The 25741-nt window shown below is 38.9% G+C and overlaps 2 protein-coding genes and 1 non-coding gene across 17 annotated transcripts; 1 reads left to right on the top strand and 2 right to left on the bottom strand.

The window, feature by feature from the left end:
- The first annotated feature begins 980 nt into the window (after positions 1-980).
- On the top strand, positions 981-2144 carry LOC126601629 (cytochrome b561 and DOMON domain-containing protein At5g47530-like). The gene has a single exon (XM_050268363.1). The coding sequence runs from the start codon at positions 981-983 to the stop codon at positions 2142-2144; it is 1164 nt and encodes a 387-aa protein (XP_050124320.1).
- A 504-nt stretch (positions 2145-2648) lies between these two features.
- Positions 2649-7206, bottom strand: LOC126609350 (adenylyl-sulfate kinase 1, chloroplastic-like). 15 transcript variants are annotated; one of them, XM_050277313.1, is made up of 8 exons: positions 6137-6282; positions 5945-6033; positions 5578-5718; positions 4516-4665; positions 4313-4431; positions 4080-4164; positions 3695-3741; positions 2649-3166 (listed from the first exon to the last, which is right to left on the bottom strand). In XM_050277313.1, exons 3-8 carry the CDS (start codon positions 5699-5701, stop codon positions 3068-3070), a joined length of 624 nt encoding a protein of 207 aa, XP_050133270.1. In that variant the 5' UTR covers positions 5702-5718; positions 5945-6033; positions 6137-6282; the 3' UTR covers positions 2649-3067. The 15 variants fall into 15 exon arrangements, with proteins under 15 accessions (XP_050133270.1, XP_050133274.1, XP_050133317.1 ...); XM_050277317.1 differs by having other exon boundaries at positions 5578-5714; XM_050277360.1 differs by having other exon boundaries at positions 5578-5701.
- Positions 3872-3990, bottom strand: LOC126614151 (5S ribosomal RNA). Its single transcript, XR_007620308.1, has one exon. It is a non-coding gene; the product is annotated as a 5S ribosomal RNA (ribosomal RNA).
- Positions 7207-25741: the final 18535 nt, after the last annotated feature.

Raw genomic sequence — 25741 nt, 5'->3', positions numbered from 1 at the left:
TCGAATCGTTGAAATGCCTTCACGCACTTTGATTTGTCGTCCTTCACTTGCCAAATATTAGAAATCCTAGACAGACAAATGTAGACAAATATTCGCAGGCAATTAGACATGATGGTTTGTTACCTGAGAATTCATGAGATCAATTTGGCGAGTTTGAGCTAGCAGCACTCTTTCCGACCCTTTATTTGTTTAGCTACTAATTGATGCATGATCTCAACTGCGTTTAACCACCTAGCTAAGATCATGCATCAAGTTAGTAGCTCAACAAAGTTGAGCAGGCAGATCAGTCTGTCGATTGAGTTTGAGAATGATGAACTTTCTATCTCCAAATAGATGTTGTTAATCCCGTAAATTGGATCGTAGACAGCTGGTTCGAGGACTGAAGAACTTTTTAGTCTATAATAATTTCAACTTTGGGTCCCATTGGCATTCTTCCTTTGGTGGTGGAAAGATCGCACCGGAAATAGCTGTCTAACAATTCTTAAAATAAATCATATATTCAGTTTCAGTGATTCAGAATGCTTGCGACAGCCAAAAAATTCACCTTTTAACTCATGAGGCAGTGTGCCACATTTTACCCCCATTTAACCCATTCTCACCAACAATACCTGCACTTTAATAATTACACAAGTTAAACCACATTTAAAACTACATTTACTTAACGCTAAGTACAAAACAAAATTAATTTGTTTTTATACAAAACAAAATTAAATTTTATGCTAATCTTTTCACGCCGCGGAAAAAAGTAACATGAATATTATTTAAAATTTTGAATAGGAAACCACCTGGTATTGGGTTTCCCTTTCCTAGTTAGAAAATAGAAAAGGCTTGGCTCCCAAGCAACCAGCAGTTCTACTCCGTGTAGGATTATGAAATCATTGCATTAGCAACGTATATATAGGCATAGGCAGAAGCCAACGAACCACAATAAACGATCAACTATTGCTTTCTTCTAAATTCTAACCCGAAGGACAACAATTATGGCACTTTCCAAGTCTCTCTTCGTTATTTGCTTACTGTTTACCGTCTCCTCCGCCGCCGCACAACCGCCATGCATGACCCGTATCTTCTCCAACAAGAAAACCTTCGCCGCATGCAGTACTCTGCCCGTTTTGAACTCGACGATCCACTGGAATTACTATCCGTTGACAGCCACGGTTGACATTGCATTCACACAATCTGTGGTGAGTGACTCGAGATGGGTTGCATGGGCCATAAACCCTACATCTACTGGCATGGTCGGTTCACAAGCCATTGTCGCTTACAAAAGAACCGATGGAACTATGACGGTTTATTCTTCACCAATTAAAAGTTACGGTACTCATTTAGAACAAGGGAATGTAAGCTTCCCTTTGTACGACGTCTCCGCGGTTTATGAGAACAACGAATTCATCATCTTTGCGACCATAGGCCTTCCGAACAATGTCAGCGTTGTGCACCACGTCTGGCAGCAAGGACCCATGTTCGGGAACACCCCCGGAATGCACTCGCTTTCAGGACCCAATGTGCAATCTTTTGGAACCTTAGATTTTCTTTCCGGGAAAACTGAAACAAGCAAGGGAAGTACTTCAACGTCCGCCTTAAAATATGCGCATGGAATTATCAATACCATCAGTTGGGGCATACTTATGCCCATCGGCATAATCGTGGCAAGGTATCTCAAGACGGTTGAAGGGGCCGATCCGGCATGGTTTCATGCTCATAGAGGATGCCAAATGCTGGCTTTTCTTGGAGGGATTGCAGGGTGGGGAACTGGAATTTTTCTTGGCTCAAAATCTCCAGGGATTCAGTACAAAGGGCATAAATGCATCGGCATCACTCTGTTTGTCCTTGCTACGATTCAAGTAGCGGTAGCTCTTTGTTTGAGGCCGAAGAAGACAGACGAGAATAGGAAATATTGGAACTGGTTTCATTGGGTTGTGGGGTATGGAACAATCGTCCTAAGCATCACCAATATTTTCAAAGGATTTGACATATTGGAGCCGGCCAACAAGTGGAAATTTGCTTACATTGTCATCATCGGTACTTTGGGATGCATCGCTGCAATCCTAGAGGTACGAAAACTAGGCTCTTTCCTTTCGAGGTTTAGAAGCAGTCGAGCTGCAGGGCCAGAAATCGTCGAGAGTACTCAAACAATAGTTTAACTATATATTTTTATTTGTAATTCATTGGTTGAATTTTTTTTTGTAATTTGACACTTAAATTAGACAGATGGTTTCTGTTACACGTATGCACTTTCATATCAGTATTTTTTGTTACATTTCATCAGCAATTTACATTTTTTTGTCAGAGTCATTAAAAAACCAAAAAACTTTTAAGAAAATAAAAAAGTAAAAAAAAGTAGAAATCAGCCATAACTAGATGAAGTCATAATCCCCCACAAATATTAAGAAAGTATTGATCTTTGACGCCAACTCAATGAAAATTTCTGTCAAAATAAAGCACGTGTAAGTTCGGAAAATCTGACCCAAATTGAACTACAAAGGGTCTTAAAATTAAAAAATTTGATAATAGAAAGAAGCTGGATTGTCATACGTGCTACGAATGTCATCCAATTTGTCAATGTTGCCACTCTTTCTGGTATAGATATGTTGCCGTTCTTTGTAATCTAAAGGAATACAGAAATACGACGCGATTCAGAGGCCGAATTGAACTGCAAAGATAATTCTGTTTATATCTCAGCTGGTATACACCTCAGCATAAAAAAAATTTCTTCCAAACACGAAAACCATTCTACACGTCCAATTTCATTACACGATGACACAATGAAAACATGAAACTCCTTCCCTGGTTCCACTCCTTTATTACTAGTTGAATGATCGAAAGCCACGTTGCGCAAGGCAGCTTTCAAACAAATAAGTTAATTAATCGATTGATTAATTAACTCGATGGAAGGAACTTGATTATGCAGGAAACGAACAATTTCCTAGCTGCAGGGAACGAGAAAATAACTTCTGTCTTCGCTTTACTTATTCATTGCTAAAACTAATGTTCTTTGCAGGATGTTATGTTGCAGGAAAAGGCAGCAGCGGTACCAACCAATGAATTCGACAGCCCTTTTCTTCTATCATGCCTGCAGATACCCTTTCTCCTCCAAATATGATATCACGGTTTCAGCCATCTCGCCTGGGGAGACACAATCCCCACCCTTCTGCTGCAATACTATCTGCAAATCAATAACTTGGACTCCAGTTTTAGATATAAACATCGGACCAATAAAAACTAAGAAAACAGTAAACTGAAAACAAGGAAATACAGGACATGAACGACATAGGGAAAATTACAAGCTTGATTTCATTGTTTCCTGGTCCAGTATTAATGGAAGTTTAGCGAGGTGCTGTCTAGTGAAATGGTGCCAGTCAAGACCAAATTTTTACACCTCGGCGCACTTTCATTTGGATCGTTCAACTATTCTGAATCTACACAGAAAATTGGGATTCCACAGGATGGCTCAATACATAAAATTCCTTACATGTTACAACTACTAAGATGGACGTAGATATAATTTCTTTTCAGACTGGAAAGCAGATCTTTAGAACTGCATACGCATATATCTACACCACCAAAGCCAATCACACTACCATAATCTTTCTTTTTAATTTATTTTATTCTTCTCTTTGTCTGATGAGTAATTCATTCATTCAGAAAAATGCAAAAGGAATGCTACCCTACACAGAAGCATGATTTTACGTACCTCGCACTTTAATGGTGGCTCATATGGATCATCAACCCCTGTAAAGCCTGCAGAATGCCAAAGAAATTATTCACCGCTCATTATTTGGTAAGACTGATTTCGCAGGGGTGGGGAAAGAAATACAACAACACAACAACACAACAAAGCCTTTTCCCACTAGGTGAGGTCGGCTGTGGGGGGATGCCACACGAGGACTTCCCAAGAGGTCACCCACCCTAGTACTACTCTCGCCCAAACTCGTTTAACTTCGGAGTTCGGACGGGATCCGATGCATGTGAGCTGGTATGATCGCATCCCAAGGATTCGACGTAAGATGGGGAAAGAAATAATGCAAAATTATAATTTGGTACTGGATTGGCTTTAAATGCAAATTCCTAGAAAATACTTTTAATTTTTCCAGCTCGTGCAAGCTTGTAGAGTCCCTTTGGGTCCCTATTCTCACACACATGCAGTGGCACATCCATGTACACCTGAGAATTGTGAGTTTTATCAGTTCATCAGTCATCACTGGCAAGATAGAGCCTCTTGTCTTTTGTTACATTTGGTGGTAATAAAACCAAATTGAATGAGTTATATTTTTGGATTGAATTCATTGCTCATGTTGAAGACACCACATACCTCAATAAAATCTCCTTCGGGAAATAGTGCACGGCAGGCATCTCGGTCCTTTCTGTAGGGAGATATTAAGCTAGCAATACAAATGATGCCAGCATCCGCAAAGAGCTTAGCTACCTCGGCTTTTTTATTTTTAGAATTAAATCAGTAAAAAGATAATAGAAAACAAAGGGAAAAGCCAATAATTTAACTACAAAAATACCCACCAATTCTTCGTATGTTTTCTGCACGATCTTCTGCTTTGAAACTAAGATCACGATTTAGACCATGACGAACATTGTCACCATCAAGGATGTAGGTGAGCTTTCCTCTCATGTGCAAGCCTTGACTCAAAGCACATGCCACAGTGCTTTTTCCTAAATACAGAGACCAAGATGTGATAATGTTGGTTATGAGATTGCGTAAACTATGCGGTGACAAATTGAACAGAAAGAATTACCGCAGTAAATAAAGATGTATCAAAATGTCTATATCATTAAAGTCTTCCAATTGTGGAGAAAGTTAATGTGTTAAATTTCTTCTCTAATAGTTCTTCCTTTATATTGTGCCCCTGCAGTAAACACTCCGAAATGGCTAATAACTATTACAACAACAACAACAAAGCCTTTTCCCACTAAATATGAATCCTAGAACGCCATTGTGGTTCTGTGTGGCTAATAACTATTAGCTAAAACTAAAATTACAGGGTACTCCAATGTGTTACATATTATCAAAATAAAAGTAAAGGTATAATAAGCAATATTACAACTAAGAACCAGCACATATTGGTACTAAAGGAAAGCACACAGAAAGAGATTGTTAGCTAATAAGAGATCTCTTTCCATTCCATTGCGCTTGTTTGTGTGTGTTTGTATTCGTGCGTGTGTTTGTGTATGAGAGAGGGCGAGATACATAATGCACTCATACTAGTTAATTTCCTTTTCTTTATCCTCTTTTGACATATTTCTTTGAAAGGGAAAGCTGAGGTCAAATGATGTCACCACCTTTCATGTACGTATCATTATGCATAATGCCAGAAGGGTTATATACCATATCAGCATGATTACTTCTACACAAGTTTAACTACAAGTCACAGATTCCCATAATATGCACAACAGAAAACCGCCAAATCTTACAAACTTCAGAACTATGAAAATAACATAATAATTTTTTTATAAGAATAACTATATAAGAAAAGAGCTGAAACTTTGTCGGCATATGCAGATAACAAAAATTGCTTCTGAGACGCCAATTAGCATTTGGTATAGCAAAAGTGAATAGAAACAAACCTGAACCACTTAGACCAGTAATCCATATGACACAGCCTTTCTGCTTAAGCAATTGTTGCCTATCAAGTTTCTCAACCGAGCACTTATGCCACACAACGTTTGCCGAGTTATCCATGGTTGACATCTGGTGCAAATTTCTACCTAATTAGATGGTTGGTTTAAATTAGAACCGTAAATCCATCCATATAAAACAGTATGTAATCTTACAACATTCTAGAACAATAGTTTAATGCCAATAAATTTCATTAAAGTTTCAACGATATATAAAATCACTAAATTCTGCAAACAGCCTCCATAATCTAAAGGATGGATCCTTATCAAGTGTCATTTACAGAACTGGGAAAAAAATGAACAAAGAGAAAAACACCTCAAACAGGTATGAACATCCTTTGAGGCTCAAAACAAGTACGAAATTCAATGTATCGTGTTCAATTCAAGGCCCACTGATAACCAAAACTGCAAGAATTCCAAAATAAGCAAGCTGAATTACGTCTAGACCGAAAAATAAATAAGCAAGCAAACAAAGAAGCAAGGTTTATATGGTTACTGAATCATCAACCTCCTAGGAATCACTTGAAATGCTTCAATTGAGCTCGAAAATGGCGGCTGGCAGCACCGATGAGAATTTAACCGCATGAATGTTTTGTACAGGAGAAAAAGATACAGAGAGAGGTTGACCACATAGCAAAGTGGCAAAGAAGAGAGTAAAAAGAAAGAGTCCACTCCAGAACCAATCATTTACTTACCAACACAAAACCCAGTTTTCTTTTTTTGTGGGAAAAAAAAAATTAAAAAGTCAATTTTTTTTTACATGGGAATCCAACTTTAGAGTCTACTTTTCTCCCCCATTCCATTACCATTTCTACCCAAAGATGTATGCATGCATACATACATACATACATAATCATATATATTCTCACAATATTACCAAAGGCCTTATATTTGAAAAGGGTTAACAAAATTACTAAACATGTTAAATTTTGATTTGTAATTCACAAAAGCAAAGAACTTTATTTCCAATGGCATCAAATAAAATTAAATTTAAAAACAACCAGAGAAATCTTGAAATTAAAGGGGAGCAGCGAGTGCAGTACCAGAAATGGCGGGGTAATCATTCCTCAAAGAAACTGTCGGGTCCTCCATTGCCTTAATGGGGCGCAAAAGCCTGGATCCAATCGCAGCGCCGGCCTTTTTCATCTTCGAAACCCCCAGCTTCGCCGCCGACAACGACGGCGCCACCGCCACCAACGGTCCAGATTCAATGTCCCGCGGGGGGCCACAAATCGACGGTTTCAATAACTTCACCAAACTCATCAATTACCAAGAAAATGCGAGAGATCACAATCAATGGATCAATTAGGGAACAATTCGGGTTTTAATATAATTTTAATTTTAGTGGTTTTGCAAAATTAGAGAGACGTGGAGGGCAGACATGGAGAGCGAGGTTACTGGTTGCGGCGCGAGAGGAGGTGGTTGGTCGATTGAATACGTTTTCTTGAGACAACAATCAATGGCTCTGCTTCCATTTCTTTCTCGCCTCCTCTCTCTCTTCTTCCTTCTCTCTGCTACTTGTAGACTTGCAGAGGAGAGGGAGATTTTCAGAATCCAGTAGGGATAAACCGAACGGAAATACTGTATCTATATTTATAGTCACAAAAATTAACTATATTTATAACCGTAAATTAACCATAGGTATTATCAATAACTATACTCATTAGATGACGGATTTTTCATCGGTTAACGGTTGTATTTATATTCGTTAATACAAAAAATATATTTGTCCAATTTATGTATGGTAATTTAGTAAATATTAATTTCGTCATTAAATATTTGATGTATAAAATGATTTAATTAATGGATTTTGTGAAATATAAAAATATAAGCTAAACATTGATAATGTTGGTTGATCTTTGATATCTCGAATAAGTACTATTAAATTCTTATAGATTTTGATTCATATCAAAACTTTTGAACTTTGCCACAAAATGCAATTCACACAATGCAATTTTTGTTTTCTCAAGGTAATGGATTCAGTGAATAATGACATACATATATATACATATAATTATATTATATATTATTTGGTTCGGATTCGGGTACGGATATGAATTGGGGACCCCTATAACCATATCCAAAACCATAACCGAATAATATTCACGGTTTTTCCCCATACCCAAAATATACTCGAAATTTTCATACCCAAATCCAATACATTCGGACGATTATCCACGGTTATCGGGTTTAACGGTTAGAATTGCTATCCCTAGAATCCAGCAACCGCTATGGTGGGAAAGAGTTTCGTCCCACATGCTCTTATATGAGCGTCGTCCTACTCTCATAGTTTTTTTTTTTTTTAATAAGCGATATTCTATATTAAATTATCATAAAACAAAAGGAGATCAAACCCTCTGCACTTAAAATAGATGTGATTTCTCTGTAAACCCAATCATTAATTGACACTATATTTATAAACATAATTTTTCTTAATTATATTGTCGGAAACTTAATACGTGTTAGTCAATGATTAAGACTACATAAAGGCCGTAGAAGATTTGGTTTCAAACAGAAGTGATGGAGATCTTAGCTAACGACGAGGTTTAATAAGTGATATCCTATACTAACTTACTTTAAAACATAAAAAGATATTAGCTAACAATGGAGTTTGAACCTACGCTCTCATTTAAGGACTTAACAACTTATCACCATTGTAGTAAAGTGTCACTTGTATTTTTGTAATTATATTGAAATTCGTGTTTTATACATGTTTTCAATGTTCAGTTTAAGCTTTATTAATGAATATCGTCATTTTTTTTCCAAAAAAAATAATAATAATAATAATAATAACTGATAAAAAAAAGTAATCGTGTAGCACATATTTTGTGTCGAGCTGTCTTCCATTCATTTTATTATAAAAACACATAAATGTAGTTTTTTATTTTCCGTATCACGTCACACTTTAAGATGGAAGTTGCTAAAACAAATTACTTCCAATTTCTTTCTGAGTGGATAAATATTGTCTACTGTTTGCCTAAAATAAATATTTTTTACCTATCATAGCGAGCACGTTTTTTGTGTATTTGAATAATTTAATATGTTGTTTTATTCAATGATGTATTTACATTAATGAGTAAGAGATACAAATTAATATCGAATTCGTTATTCATGAAAGTTGAACTTAAGACATTCCACATAAAAATGAAGAGGAATATCATCGTAGTAATGCTCGCTACCATTTTTTAGGTGAGCATAAATTCACTCAATAAAGAGAAGAAGACCATATCACGTGATGAGAAATAAAAAAATAAAGATCATATTACGTGATAACAGAGAAACCTAGAATTTGATTGTTTAAATACGAAAACTCTTGAATTTATCCTTGTCAAAATCTTAACACACCTATAGCATGTTGAGTGGCCTGGCTTGGAAATATATGTCTAAGGTTGTGCTTCAAAAATCCCACTCATTAGGAATATGAATCCAAGTAACACAAAACTCAACCAAACAAAAAGGCCATGTCACTTGACAACTCACTTGACACTCTATTGTTTTATTTTGCAATTTCCTAATCAAAAGTTTGACATGAATGGTACGTGGACCAAACTTGTATATCATAAGTGGCACAATAAAAAAAAGTGTTGTAATTGTACATTAAGATTTTTCGTATCTTTCTGAATAAAATATATTATCTACACTAAGGGAGTGAAGAGCGAGCTAGCCTCATAATGGGCTAGCAATAATATGATTCAAATTCGCTTTCGTTGATAATCGAACCTAAAACCTCCTATTTACAAATAAAGAGAAACATCACTAAACTGTAGTAATAAGTAGCATAGCTCAAAACTTAGGTAGATGATAGTGATTGCGTTGTGGAACCAATAGGGATTTTGGTGGTAATTGACATAGAAGCCACTAATTTGTGACTTTCTTCTGTTAATGGACACTTGTGATTGGGATTATCCTAAATTAGTCCTCTCTTCCTATCTATCCAACGTGAATCTTGCAAATAGTTTATTGTCATGGCCCAAGTACAATTTCACCAAACAAAAAGCACTTTATGTTATAGCTTCAAGGCCAAAAATCACAAATGTGTAGTAAAAGCCGAAACAAACCAACCTAAACCAAAACTTTCGGTATATAGAATCGAACCAGACGAATTTGTTATTTGATTAGTTACTGTGGTAAACTCATTACCAAGATAGTCAGATAAATCTAATACAAATGCCAAACTAATACGAAATGTTTAACGTTCCAGCAAGTTCGTATTATATATGAGAAACCTGATGCAGTCGGATGGGTTTCAGTTTATCACTCTAGCTATTATCCTTGTTCATGAGTTTGTAATTTAGGAGGATTAAGGAATATTAAAACCCACTAGATAATTGTGTTCAACAAATGTCTTTTTTGTGAGAGTTCCTCTTTGTTGGGGCCCAAAAATATCACACAACAATCCAATCAAGTCTAAGGCCCAATTGTCATGCAAAGTCTACATTCAAACCCAAACACATGCGAAGACTCATGATCGATGAGAAATATATTTACAAACATGTCATGCCACAGTGATTAAGCCGGATATTTACGCCGTGCTCATGCCTCTTCATCACATGTTTCCTCATGATAGTCACTATTCATGCTAAGCTCAAGTCACATATTCGGGGCTGTTTAAGTGGATTATGGTGTGGATGGTTCCAAAAGGTTATTGGGCTTACGTGGAATCGGGGTTATGGAAGACTTTGGACTGCTTGGGGCCCAAGGATCCAAGTACATACCTTTTGCATTTCACGCATGCAACATTGAGAGATAACTAGCCTAGTTTACCCTTTTCCCTGCAAGCCAACCCTTTTAGTTAGGACTAAACTAAATTCCTACATTAAATGCAAGTTAAGCATAGCAAGTCAAGCATTTAATGCTAACTTTCCCTTCCTTATCTTGCACAGACAACCAACGCATGAAAGCCATTAGGTGCGCTACCAGAAGTAGCGTTTGTGGAAAGCTACCCTGGGAAAGCCCCGCCTCGAGAAGAAGTAGACTGCAAGTCTCAACAGTGCAACTACCTTACACCAAAAAGGGAATAATAGGATGGCTAGAGAGAAAAGAAGGGAAGACCAAGCCATAAAGAGACATTCCCTTAAAGCTTAGAGAATAACCCTTCACTTACCTAAGGAGGGGGAAACCATTAGAGGCAACAAATAGAAGATTAGGAGGTAACATAGAGAGAGATAGAGAGAACGCAAGGGAGAGAACCACCCAGGAAATAAGCTCAGAGAGTTCCATCTTACCCATAAACATTATCCAAGCCTCAAACATCATTATCTATGCAATCTTAGTAATTTCCACAGCCTTCCATTAAAGATCCCAGCCATTAGAAACCTTACTATCACTCTAGGAAAGCCCAGATTATCCAATCAAGAATGTCATACAACCATGCAAAGCCCTTCTCTTTCATGTTAAACCGATAATCTTCTAGCTTCCACACCACGCTTCACTTAAGCAAGTCATTATCTTGATCAATCATGCTATCTTCGAGCCGTTAATGTTACCGGGGTATTTCTTAAGACAAGCTAACTCTTTCGAGATATTCCGGGACTTGATACGAATCTGCACCAAGGGAGACAAGAGGACATTCTCAAAGCCCAAGTCCACATCGACCTAAAAGTCCCCCAACATAAATTGGCGACTATGCTAGGAATAGGTCGCAATCTTGATTCAATTATACCAAGATCCAGAAGAAACACTACCAAGAGTGGCAACACCTAGGCGAGGTTGCTTCCCAACTCGACGAATCTCAACACAAAGGTAGCACCAGGAGAGCTAGGAAAACCTAGATGAATATGACATGTTGGACATCATTGCAACCATTCATGCTTTAGGTGAAGCCCAAAAAGATATTGTTGCAACTGTGAAAAAGTTGAAAAACTCAATCTTGAAGCCAAGCAAGAAAGCCAGTGACAAGGATTGCACGCTCAAGGAAAAAGCTTCCCATGATGAGTCATCTGCTGTTACTGGCAAAAGTCCTAAGTAAACACCATCTTTTGTCACTTAGGAAGACGTCATAGTCATGCAATAAAAAGAGCAGCACAAGAGGTTAGAGGATTGAAATACGTTTCTGAGCCATAATATCTAACTAGCGTTCTCTACATGCCATACTTTAAGGGATACGAGACTCTCAACCTTGTTTTCTTTGACGGAAGGAAGGGTAGCCCCAAGGAACATATATGTCATTTCATTCACATTTTGGGTCCTCATGCCGACAACTACAACCATTGTCTCAAGGAGTTCTCGAAAAGTCTAACTGACCATGCCTATACTTAGTACACCACCCTCGCACCAAGTTCCATATGGACTTAGGAATAGGTGGCAGTAAGTTCTGGAAAAAAAAAAGTACTTCCAGCATGAGGAAAGGGTCACGACAACTCAACTCAACAATACGCATTAAAAGCACAGGGATGATCTGGTGGCTTTTGTCAAACGTTTCTGAGACCTCGCCCTTAACTACTATGACGAGAAAAACGAGGAAGCTCTTGTAGAGATCTGCATCAACAACATTGTTGTTGACTACATGGTGTACTTGGAGAACATCGGTATCAGCTCGTTCTCGAGGATCTTGGAAACAGTCAGAAAGACCAACTTGTCAGTCAAGCTTTCCACGAGGTGATCTTAGAAAACTGACAAGAAGAAAGCTCATCATGCCCTAGCCGTGGATGACAGATCTGACTACAACCCACAAAAAAGGAAGGAAAGAGATAGTGATAGGGAAACCTATCATCCACTAGCGTGAACGATGAAGAATTTCAAACCATTCTCCATACCATGTTTACAAAGCCCCTTCCAAGGAAGATAGAAAGGATCCCAGGTACTGTCGCTACCATCAATATGTAGAACACCCCTATATTGTATGCCAAACTTTGTGGGAAATTCTCCATGCAAAAATCCACGAAAGGACACTAGAGCTGCTATGCAAAACGCAAGCCATAAACACTGACCCTCTGCCGAAACGCTGAGGGAAAGAGGTAACAGTTGGCATCACATGCTCCGGAGATAATGATGCCTACCACCGGTGGATCAACGACCCCAAGCCACCGAAGGCTATATGGGAATCTTCCAGGAACATGGATAAGGCTTACTGGTGCAAATACTCAAAGTCGCATAACTAGTACACGCTATGGCCTTAAGCTGAGGGATGGAGAGATAAAGATGCAAATCTTATGGATTTTTCCCTAAGCCTAAGTGAAGCATTCACCATCAATATGCCAGAAGAATACAACGAATGAACCTCGGAAGAACAATTGTTCAACCAAGAAATGACGGCTGTGACTTTGCATAACCTTACCGACATGGAAGCCAACGCAACTGATCGTTACCTTTCCCAAGGGCAAGGCCTACCACAGTGCAGGCCTTCCAAGAAAACCCGTAGTTCAAATCCCTATTCAACCAGCTTGAATATGGCCCTGAAGCAAGGATTGTTGCTGCTGAAGCTTTCATGCATGTTTTCGAGGACTATGGCCTCGTTTGGAAGCTCGGACTGTACTGACTATTTCAGTCAGATAGGATAATTTATCATCGGATAGTACTGACTAATTAATTGGGTATTTGGTGCAGTGTCGAATTAATAGTGTTTGTACTGTATCAGATAAGAGAACTTAGAACTATTATTTTTTTAAGAGAAAAAAATAATCATTAATGAAAAAGAAAAAGAATAAAAAACAAAAAACTTGTCAAATGCAAGAACCCAGTGTGATGATTAATGGAAAAAAAAAGAATAGAAAACAAAAACAAAGTTGTCAAATGCTTGTCAAATGCAGAAAGAACCCAGTAGCCATTACACCAGTGTGGGTGGATGGTGTCAAGTAGTGGCGCGGAGCACAGACAATGGGTTTCAGTGGTACAGGCTAAAGCAGAGGATGCGACGACAAGTTCCCAAGAGTGAGGTTCTCAGATCTGGATTTTGGCAAATGGCGACAACAAATTGTGACATATACGAGGTCTGGGTTCTAGGCTTCAACTCAACGCAGCTCGGTTTCAGACTTCCAATTCCCACATGAATCTCTCCCAATTTTGAATTTAATCCCCACACTCTAATAAAATCAATTAGCAAGTAAGCTAAAAACCCAGATATTCAAATCATGATGCCCAGAAACAGAGGTCACAACGTCCAGGAACGGAGGTCATAGTTCCCACCTGGGTTCGATCTACTACCTCTAGTTCTCTATTCGTATCTGCTTGATGTGGATCATTCGATCTGTTACCTCTGGATCTCTATTCGTATATGCTTGGTGTTAATCAAAGGTTGCGACCCCCAAGAGCTGATGGCGAGATAGGTCTGAGAAAGGCGAGTGATTTTTCTTTAGCAGGAGTCCGACTAATAATCCCAAGGTTGAGGAGGGGATAATGAAGCGAGTGGGAGGGGTATTAAAATGGTAGGGCTGAATTAAATAATATGGTGCTTATTTAATACCAAACTTACCAAACACCAATTTCATATTATTAGTACTATCCGATGGTCTTATACGATATGCCAAACGAGGCATATGGCTCTTAATGCTATACTGCCCAGCCATAAAAGGCTTTCCTTGATAACAACAACGCTGTTATCTTCACTGATGAAGACATGGATGTGGCTTTCCCTGACCACTAGAGGCCACTATACCTGAAAGGGCATATAATGACGTTTTCATCAGGTGAGCTTTGGTTGAAAATGGCTCATCCGTCAACATTCTGCCATTGGCAATGCTCACTGTAGCAGGTGTCCCAACGTCAAATGTGGTAGGTGGTAGGATTAAAAGCACACCACAAAGTAGCACACAAATGTCCTATTGATTTTCCTTATTAACACTAAGATTTGTCAATTGTAGTATATGAAAATAAGGGTCTTTCCCGCAGAAGATTGTTTTATCTAACTACTTAAAATGTCACAAAAACTGGTTGCTGTCCCTACTGACCAGCCACCGAAAAATAATTATTAGACTGACTTACACTAATCTAAAGTCTACGAAATTTTATAAGCAAACACTAGACACACAAACCTACACTTCTACAAATTTTTGGGATTTTTGGATTAGATTTGATATTTAAATTAAATCAAACAAAAGCAGGACAGAAACATATTTTAAGTAGTTCACATATTAAGAAAAACAAGTTAGGGGAATTGCTATCCACCACCAAATAATCATGCAAACATGTTATGTTTCATTCAAATTCCTTTTACTTCCGGATGAAGATGCTCAAGTTGGCTCAATGTTAGAACACAACCTATTACTCTTTCTTACATAGTATGTTAAGAGAATGGCGTTTTCAACTTAACTTAGTCCCTAGCATGCAATCTAGAATGGCGTGTTCATAGATTTAACAAGTAGGAATCATTAAGAACGAAAAGAGTTTGAGTCATCACAAGGCATCGTAAGTACTGGCGTTGTCTTACTTATCCTAGAAATTGGTTCACATGTTAATTGCAATTAACAAGTACTACTCTAGAACATATGTAGGTCCTCATTCAACAAGGGCAGGCACACACATATTCATAGTGTTAGAATCCTAGATATGCTTACTACATATGCATCCATAGAAAACAAATAAAGAATTCATCAATGAGACAAGTAGTGAACCAATTTTCATCCATTCATAAAAGTAATTCAAACGAAATGTCATAACAAACTTGCAATCATATTCGGGGCTTCAAAACAGCCCCTAACTACTAAAAAATTAGTTACACACAATCCTCAAATAAAAACAAAAGATAGACATGAGTTTGAGAAGATAGAACCGAAAGAAATCGACTAAGGCCTCCTCCTCTCTTCCTTCCTTCCCCAATGCTGCTTTTAAATCAATTCTTGCTGCATCATTTTCTTCTCCTTAACTCACCCACTAATAGCCATTTAGTGATGACAATAAGTGAGAGGAAATGTGGTAAAACAATTGTAACACTTTAGGTAGCCTTTATGCCAATTACTCCCTCTTAATCCTCATTTTTAATTCCATTTCCTCTGATATTTGAATAGGTGTCAGCTGACTTGTTCTTGGCTGCATCAGTTTTGGCTGCTAGTTTTATTGGATTTATTGCCTTCAATGCAGTTACAAACTGCTCAGCGTCTTGGAAACCTTTCAGTGTTAAAATGGCCATAACTTCTTCTAGAAAAATGATATTAACAATCTGCGAAATGCTCCAGAAAATAGACATCTGTAGCTTTCCAAGAATATAAGGCTCATTCTCTAATTCATTCTGAGCTGTTCGCAAATTGCTTCCAAAGTCAGCTGATCGGCACAGGCAGTTTTGACGAATTTGTTACTAAAAATCCTACTTGTGCTATTTTTCTTTTCTTTGCTTGACAAATCCCACAAAACACAAAAACAAAGTAAAAAGCTCAAAAATATAAGGAACTAACTAAGAAAAGAGAAGTGAATTTGATGTAAAATATATATAAATATGAGCTTATCAGTAGGATCTCAAATCTCCATCAATGGGTTTGGGAACAGCAGTGAGAAAACTATTTGATACATCGAGATCAACTTGAAGATTGGCCCTGTCAGGTCCTTTACTAAGTTTTATATGATTAATATCAAAGTGGCCAACCACGCTATGCTCGAAAGGCCATGGATAAACAAGCACAAACTCGTGGCCTCCATTTACCATCAATGCGTCAAGAGAATGATTGGTCTAAGGCCTATTCACATCCTAGGAAACCAGATGCCATTCAACCTAGACAAGGTTCATAAATCCGATGCCGAGTTCTATAATGATTTCTCAAGTGCTGAAAGTGGGATATCACAGGCCTCAAGGATACCTTTACCCCATTAGGAAAATGTTCGAGATCTCAGTGACCAAGAATTCCTCGCTAATGTGGAAAAAGGAAAACGTATATAGCCAAATGTCAATGTCTTTGTCTACACTCCACCTTAATGCTCTACGGTTGTGTTTCCTGACGGCCGCGTCTCTTACCACTTATGAAGGATTGGGTTACCTGACCATATTGTGAGGGAAAGCCTTAAGTATGGGGGCACTGCATACCAAGTAAGTGATGTCCTTAAGGAAACTGAAGACATGCCTGCATCTGCTGTCGAGGATGGATCCTTGCAAAAAATCATGCATGCGCCAAAATGCATGCAAGGTGGATCCACTATAGTGGCGGGAAAGCTTGAAGAGGTAAACTTCAGCGATGATCCCTCTGTACAAATAATGATTTCTATTAGTGTTTACTTATATGCCGAGGAAAAGAAAGAACTAGTCAGCTTGCTAAAGAAGTTCAATAACGTATTTGCCTGAAGTTATGAAGAGATGTCAGGCCTTGATCCAAATTTAGTATACCACACGCTAAATACACAACATGGGATCAAGCCTATAGTGCAGCCAAGGAGGAATGTCCACCTGGAAATAGAAGCTACAATCAAAGTCAAGGTAGAAAAGCTTCTGGCAACCAGATTCATCAAGCCTATCAAGCACCCTCTTTGCCTAGCCAACATCGTCCTAGTAAAGAAGAAGAACATTGTCCAATTCCGGATATGCATCGACTACTGACATCTCAATGCAGCATGCCTAAAAGATGAGTTTTCACTACCCAACATGGACATCTTGATCGATTCAACCTTAGGGCAAGGCCTGATGTCATTCATGGATGGCTTCAGTGGGTACAATCAAATCAAGATGTCTGCCAAGGATGCTAAGATGATGGCTTTTCGTACGCCATTGGGAAACTTTTACTACATAGTCATACCATTCGGACTCAAAAATGCTGGTACCACTTATCAGCGACCAATTATGGCAATCTTTCATGACATGATAAGAAATGAAAAGGGAAGACTATGCAGACAACCTCGTCGTGAAATCCAAAACCAGGAAAAGGCACTAGGAAGTGCTGAGGAAATGCTGAGCATATGGGTTAAGATAAAACCTAAGAATGCGTCTTCGGTGTTTCCTTGGGCAAGTTCCTAGGCTTCCTGATGCATCAGCGCGGCATCGATGTAGATCCAGACATGGTGCGTCCATCGAAACTCTCATGCCCCTAACAAACGTAAAAGAGCTGAAAAGTTTGATAGGGAAGATGTCATACATTCGGTGTTTCATCTTAGGATTAGCAGCAACAACATGAGCCTTCACCCCACTGCCCAAGAAAAGAAAGGAATTTGTATGGACCAAGGAATGCACCGAAAGCCTATCAATGAGTCCAACAACTAGTCACCAACGTTCCTACCATGAAGACACGTCCAGGGCATTCTGCTAAAGCTCTACCTAGTTGCAACAAACACCACTGTAGAAGCCCTGCTTGTCTAAGACAGTCTAGCTGAGGAAGAAGCATCATTCTACTATGTCAGAAGACGAAATGCCTTAGCTTAGCTCTTATCTACGCATCACAAGGGTTGTGCCACTATTTCTTAGCCTACAAGCTGCATGGTAAAGTCTGACCCAATAAGGTACTAGACCCATACTATCTGGCTATTTGACCTATTGGTTGCTCCCACTTTTCGAATTCGATACTATAAATATGACGTCTAAGGCTATCAAAGGCCAAGTTGTGATAGACATGTTAGCATTGTTTCCCGAAAGGAAGAAGCCACAATTTCCAAAGAAATCCTTGGTACACTGCCAGAGGTAGCTGCCACCGATGTGGAAAATGAGCTATGGGTCATGCATTTCGATGGTTATTCCACAGACACAGAAGGATGAGTTGGCATTATACTTGTTAATCCAGAAGGCCAAGCTACTACCCCATTTTTCAAGCTAAGTTTTCCGTGCATAAACAACATAGCGGAGTATAAGGTTTTTGTCATGGGCCTTTCCATAGACAAGGAAATGGGTGCAAAAAGGATACGAGTTATAGGGGACTCGAATTTGGTAGCTTCATAGTAAAGGAAATAACATTGGCATTATACCGCACTATGGCCGAAAAACGCATGGCAAGCTTCAAACAGGTGGTGTTGTAACATATTCCAGGCACAACCAACAGATATGCGGATGCCCAAGCCACATTAGGTTCGAAGCTTACTTTTGTCGAAGAACAACCCAACATTGCTATAATCAGAAAGAAGGCCCAGCCATTAATGCAACATTCACAAATGAAGGGTTAGAGGATGATGACTTGAGGGAAACTGTCAAAAGGGAACTTTCCAAGCCAAGCAAATAGCTCAACATCAAATATCTTAAGGATTACATCAACGTTGCTGGGACACTTTACAAGCATCAGTGTTAACCCGATGTCTTAGACCAAAAGAAGTACAAAAATGGTTGCACGAAATTCATGAAGCTATATGCGGAGTCGACCAAGTAGCAAGTCTTTATCGCTGACTACAAATGAAATGGTATTATTCGTCAGAGATGAAGCAACAAGCCACATGCATCCAAGCCGAATGTCCAAAATGCAACAAAACACTTTCTCCGAGAGAGGCATTTGTAGTTTCCAGCATTGATGATTGGAGGTCCCCATACATGACCTTTTTCATCGATGGAACACTGCTAAGCAATAGGGCGCACACAAACTAAAAAGGACAGCCAAGAAATACTTCATGGATAAAGCAACTCTATACCGGAAATGATTCAATGAGGAACCATTGAGATTCCTTAGGCCATCCGAGTCATCACAATTCATGCAGGAGGTACATGCTAGAGAATGCGACGAGCACCAAGGAAGAAAGAAGGTGTTAAGCAACTACTGAGCCTGGGATACTATTGGTCAACCATGAGGAAAGACAAGTACAACATAGTCAAGAGATGCCATGCATACCAAGTCCATAGAAACTTAATCCACAAGCCTCTAACACTACTGCAAGATATGCGTACCCCATGGTCATTCCATACTTGGAGGCTCGATTTGATAGGAACAATCAACTCGACTTCCGAAGGCCATTTATGGATCCTAATAGCCACTGAGTCCTTCACAAAGTGGGTAGAGCAATCCCTTTCAGGAAAGCAACAGGAGTAGCAATATCTAAATTCATCAGGGAATGCATGGTTTGCCGATTTGGGATACTTTACAAGATAGTAAACGACAACGAAACACCTTTTGTGAATAAACAAGTAAGTGCCACACTCAATGGTTACAAGTTCAAGCACCGTCGTTCCATGCTGCATAATCCCCAAGAAAATGGTCAAGCCGAAGACACAAATAAGACACTGCTAAGGATTCTAAGCAAAATGGTGCACAACTACGCTAGGGGCTAAATAATGCATCTCCGAGAGGTCCTATGGTCATATCATACATCTCCAAGGAATGCTACGGTTTTTTCACCCTACTCGTTGGTTTATGGGTTTGAAGCTATTTCCCCTATGGAAATGATGATGCCCATGGCAAGAGTTTTAACATTCAACAATGTGGAATGGGATGCTACAGTATTCGCTAGCTGGAGGTGGAAAGACCTTAAGTTACTTGAGGAAAAAAGTGGAAGTAGCTAGAAAATCGGCCCTATACCACCAATAAGTTACCAAAGCCTACAACTGCACAATCAAGCCACGCAACTTCAAGGAATGATATCTTGTCCTCAGGACAACCTAGCACATAAGTAGGCAGATCTTCGGACCTTTGAAGTTTGCCTTGCACTGGGAAGGTCATTTTATGGTCAAAATAGCCTATCGAAGCCATTACTACTACTTGATATCAGTCAAGGAAGGTATGTTAACGGAGCTTATCAATGTAAAGTGGCTAAAGCCTTATTACTGCTAAAACACTCATGCTTATTTTAGAAAAACAAGCTCATTATATACAATGATCATTTTGTTTACTCTATGAGGCCTTGTAAAGCCATCGAACGATTAATGTACCCCAAATTTTAATGAAATGAATGAGCATTTTGTCAAAATCTTTGGTACATTCATTTCTTTACATTGGCAAGAGTAACTAGAAGCATTTCTTTTAAAAAAGCTACAGCAGTAATCAAGCCAAGGTTATAAGAAAAGCCCATGCCAAGCAAGTTGCCCTAAGGGTAAAATCATGATAAGGCTACAATAAAAGCCCATGCCAAGAAAGCTACTCAATGGTTCAAAGTAATGCTCATGCAACATGCCAAGCCAACACGTCATACAAAACCACTTGAGTCAAGTAGATGAAGTTTTTTTTTAAAGAAATCAAACAAATCAATGCCAAGCCTAACAATGTAAAATCAATGCCAAGCCTAGCAATGCAAAATCAATGCCAAGTAAACTACTCAGTGGTTCAAAGCAATGCTCAGGCAACATGCCAAGCCAATACGCCATGCAAAACGATTCGAGTCAAGCAAATTAAGCTTTTTTCAAAGCAATCAAACGTATCAATGTCAAGCCTAACAATGCAAAATCAATGTCAAGTTTAGCATTGCAAAAATCAAGCCAAGCAAAGAAAAGCTTTTAAAACCAGCAAGCCAATCAACCTTTTAAAAAACATCACAAACGTAAAACCTTCAGGTATCGACACATATTGACGAAAGATAAAGCTACTCACATCATCTAAAAGCTCCAAGAAGTCCTGCTTCTTTGCCGAAATCTTCCTAAACCAACGGCAAGCCAGCGAGAGCTTTTTGGGCGAGTAAGAGAATGAGTCAATGACATAACGATTATTCGTTGAACCGAAATGGTAAGGGGTTATCTTCAGACCCTTAATACTCTCTTACAGAAAGATTTGTAGAAAGTTGACGTAAAGGAAACTCTTTAATGTGGCACTACCGCAACTTGCCCCTCAAGGGAATGAAGCTAGTCCAACTCATGGTAGAGAAGCCCGAGGAACAACGAAGCCAGTAGGACCATATCATCGCGCATAATCACCATGTCCTAGGGAATCACTTGGCGGCTGAAAGTGCCTTCGCCATTGCAGAAGATGAAGCGGCTTAGCCACAAACACAACATAGCCTCAAACTGGCAGTTTAGTTCTTGTTTCTTCTGCCAAAAATGCTTGATCCATTCATTGAAGCTAAAAGCCTTGCTCGGAGAAGTAAGGGCACCCTTCTTCAAAATATCAAAAGTATCAATGTCTGGAAGATAAAAAATATAGAGGAAGAAATCCACAATACCCGCAATCAGAAGATGCATAATATTGGCAACATCTTCCAGAATAGGTGTAAACTCTCCCCATGCATAAATGAAGGTATGGGTCTCTGAAATCCACATCCTAACCACATAGCGAAGAAGTTCAGGCTCAAGGTGAACAACTTGCTTCTTGGTCATAAAAATGGCGTCCAAAACCTTGGCCCTTGTCAAGGTTGCACACTGGTTCGCCAAGCCAAGTTCAGTATCCACCCAATCTGCTCAGCTGGTAGCCTCACCGTAGAAGAACTCAAAGTGGATCGACACGACGGGAAATAACTCACTCTTGATGCAGCACCAGGAAATGCTTCTGAGATCGATAGGAGGGACCGAGTCTAAGGAAGGCACATCCTCCTTAAAAGCTTTGTTATGAACACCAAGAGGAGGCGGTAGCCTGCCTCGTTGAAGATGGTCCCCAATAGTGAAGGAACCATCCACCGCAGTTAGACACTTTATTAATTCCATAGCCATAACGCACCTATGGAAAGCAAACGTTAAACCATAAATATTACAAGCAATGCAACATGCAGGAATAAATGTACAAGCATACAAAGTGAAGCACAATAAAAGATCTACCCTAGGAAAGCAAACAAGCACACCCTGGGAAAACGAGCAAGCACACTCTAGGAAAGCAAAAAGGTACGTTCATAAAATTCAAAGTCTTTCATGCAAAAGTCTAAGACATTAACATGAGACTATTTTCCCTACATGTTATCACGCAAAACACATGCATCTTTCCCTACACATGCCATCCTATCAAAGCCCTAAAAGATGTAGCCAAAGAAAGTATGATACACGCATATTTAAGCAAAAACAGGCTATATGCAGTCAAGCTAATCATGTTAAGCAGATCAATGCAATAAATCAATCAATCTTACTCAAGCAGCACTAACATGCGAACAAGCTAGGCTCGTGATAATTGTGCAGTACACATGAAAAGCAAGAAAGAAATCACAAAAGGTGAACACACAAGATTTCGAAGCAATATGATTACCTAAGGAGTTGAGTTCGATTTCCTGAAGGAACAAACTACACCCCTTGTGCGCCCATGCTAAAACCCCAAAATCTTTGGAATGCATAATAAAAAGGAAGAAATGTATGCCAAATTTCGTCATCATGGCAAACAAAGAAAGCAGAAAGAAGAAGAAAAATTCAAAAGTGTCAAGAGAAATACTTCCTTACTTGAGGAAGACCTTGTCACGAGCAGGAAAATCACGAACGGGATGACATAACCTAGCGCAGAAAGCAGAGATGAATTTGGAGAGAAAATCAGTTATGAAAGATTTGAAAAAGGAATGAGAATTAAAGGATGAGAGAAAAAGCAAGGATAAATTAAATACTTGTCTTAGTGAGAAGAGCAGTTAGTAATGGTTACCAAGTGAAGGTAGGGAATACCCAGAGTTTCTCCATATTATGGGACGTGCACGGGAAGTAAAGGAGTACAATGGCAGGGAGTTATTAGTTACCACACGACAAGAGGAAGAGTCTCATCAAGAGACCCACATTCAAAAAAGGAATCCCTCGGGCCTGGGTTGATTATTCAACCCACTCAAGAATTCTCATAGCCCAAATAATCAAGGGGCTAATGTTGGGGCCCAAAAATGTCACACACCAATCCAACCAAGTCTTAAGGCCCAATTGTCATGCAAAGCCTACATTCAAGCCCAAACACATGCCAAGGCACGAGATCGATGAGAAATATATTTATATACATGTCATGCCATAATGATTAGGACGGATATTCACGCCATGCTCATGCTTATTCATCACACCATGCTCATACCTATTCATCACACCATGCTTCCTCATGCTAGTCACTATTCATGTAAAGCCCAAGTCATATATTCGAGGCTTGTCAAGTAGATTGTGGTGTGGATAGTTACGGAAGGTTACTGGGCTTACATGGAATCAAGGCTGTGGAAAACTTTGGGTTGTTTAGGGGTCCAATGATTCAAACCCATACCCTTTGCATTTCACGCAGGCAACATTGAGAGAGAACTAACCTAGTTTACCCATTTCCTTAGCAAGACAACCTTCTTAGTTAGGACTAAACTAGATTCATGCATTAAATGCATGCTAAGCACATCAAGTCAGGCATTTAATGCTGACTTTCCTTTCCCAGCTTGCACAAACAACCAACGTGTGAAATCCATGAGGCGTGCTACCAGAAGTAGCGCTTAAGGAAGGCCACCCTAGGAAAGTCGCGCCTTGAGAAGAAGCATACTGCAGGTCTCAATAGTGCAACTACCTTACACCAAAAAAGGAATAATAAGAGGGCTAGGGAGAAATGAAGGAAATACCAAGCCACAAAGGGAGATTCCCTTCAAGCCTAGAGAAAAACCCTTCATTTACATAAAGAGAGGGGGAAACCATTAAAGGCAATGGATAGAAGATTGAGAAGTAGCACAGAGAGATAGAGAAAACCCAGAGGAGAGAACCATCCAGGAAATAAGCCCATATAGTTCTATCTAGCCCAGAAACATTATCCAAGCCTCAATCATCATCATCCATGCAATCTTATTAATTTCCATAGCCTTCCATTAAAGATCCCAGCCATTAGAAACCTTATTGTCACCCTAGGAAAGCCCAGATTATCCAGTCAAGAATGTCATACAACCATGCAAATCCCTTCTCTTTCATGTTAAACCAATAATCTTCTAGCTTCCACATCACGCTTCACTTGAGCAAGTCATTATCTTAATCAATCATGTTATCTTCGAGCCGTTAATGTTACCGGGGTATTTCCTAAGACAAGCTAACTCTTTTGAGATATTCCAGGACTTGGTACGAATCCATACCAAGGGAGACATGAGACGTTCTCGAAGCCCAAGTCCACCTCAACCTAAAAGTACCCCAACAATCCTTTATAGGCAACTCTTGGCCTTTCGTTTAGACATTCTTTTTGGATTTATTGTATTTGGAATAGTGTTGTATGTAGGTTTAGAGTTGGTATCTAATCTAGACTTGTCCTATGTGGTTGTGGAAAGCAATTCGGTGACAATAGTTGTGGTAGTGCAAAGTTTCAACGGTGATCTTTTGAGCTTTCGATCTTTTGAGTTTTCATTTTGTTCTTCCTAGAGATTATCACAGACTTGCTAAGTTTGCACTCTTGATTAATGTTGATATATGTTTTCATGTCCTCTTTCATGATTCTCATTGTACTTGAGTTTAATGCAATTGTTATGTTCTGAAAAGATAGTTTAATGTAACATTTTAATATGAAGTTGGAAGAGAAAATATGGCGTGCATTTAATGCCTTAACTAGGGATTTGGATCCGATTTGGATCCCATTCGGATCCTCTTTTTAAGGATTATAGGGATCCTTACATCCTATCCATTCATCGTACATCGTGTAGCCAGAATTTATTATTAATTTTTTATTTAAAATTAAACACAAATACTACCTAACAAAACTAGCACGCGATATACGATGAACAGATAGAATGCGAGGATCCTTAGGGTCCTCACAAATTAAAAGGATCCGGAGATGATCCTCATCCTTAAATAGGTAGCATATTACATTTTAGGATAATATTTGGGTACTTATTAGTGAGTACTTTCATTTTAATTTTGTGATATTTTAACACATGTTTTGTTGTTTTAAAAAATAATGGACATGCTTTTAATTTTTCTTGGGCTTTAAAAAACAAGGAACACGTGACTTTTAATTTTTTTTGGGCCAAATCAGAAAGTGTATACATAGAGTATTCACTAGTGAATACCTAAGTATTATCTTACATTTTATGACACACTATTTAGTGTCGTGATTGTTTATGGCACCCCATTTTAGTGATGTGATTGCAAATTTGTATCATTTATGGTGTGTCGGAGAATGATTCTCTCCCTTTTAAATTCTCTTTCCTTTCCACCCCTCCAATTTGAACAATTACGATTAAGCCATGACAACATCTTATGTTGACTTCTTTATAGAGAAAAATACAAAGAGGAAAATGAGAGAGGAAGGAAAGGGAGGGAAGATAATCCTACTTATGGTGTGCCAATGCATGTAAGGGTGGGCATGGTGCAGTTCGGTGTTGTTCCACCCCCAAAATGGAAATGAAACTGGAACCGGGAAATATCAACGGTTCGGTGCGATTTTGTTTAAATTTATTACTAAAAGCATACGGTTTGGTCCACACTGGTTTCGGTTCGGTCTGTGCCGGTTTACAGTTCCGAATACTAAGTCGTTTG

The sequence above is a fragment of the Malus sylvestris genome, chromosome 2, assembly GCF_916048215.2.
Source record: "Malus sylvestris chromosome 2, drMalSylv7.2, whole genome shotgun sequence".
Classification (NCBI taxonomy): Eukaryota; Viridiplantae; Streptophyta; class Magnoliopsida; order Rosales; family Rosaceae; genus Malus; species Malus sylvestris.
The sequence above is the reverse complement of the archived record's forward strand: the minus strand, read 5'-3'. Positions and strand labels throughout refer to the sequence as shown.

Bases quoted from the DNA above. Each gene is read 5' to 3' on its own strand.
- LOC126601629 (XM_050268363.1), top strand. From the start codon at position 981: ATGGCACTTTCCAAGTCTCTCTTCGTTATTTGCTTACTGTTTACCGTC.
- LOC126609350 (XM_050277281.1), bottom strand. From the start codon at position 6,891: ATGAGTTTGGTGAAGTTATTGAAACCGTCGATTTGTGGCCCCCCGCGG. The intron at 4,666-5,577 runs GTTTGTTTCTAT...CTCTGTATTTAG, and splicing joins TACTGGTCTAAGTGGTTCAG to GAAAAAGCACTGTGGCATGT. The intron at 3,742-4,079 runs GTATTTTCTAGG...GGCATTCTGCAG, and splicing joins ACGAGCTGGAAAAATTAAAA to GCTTTACAGGGGTTGATGAT.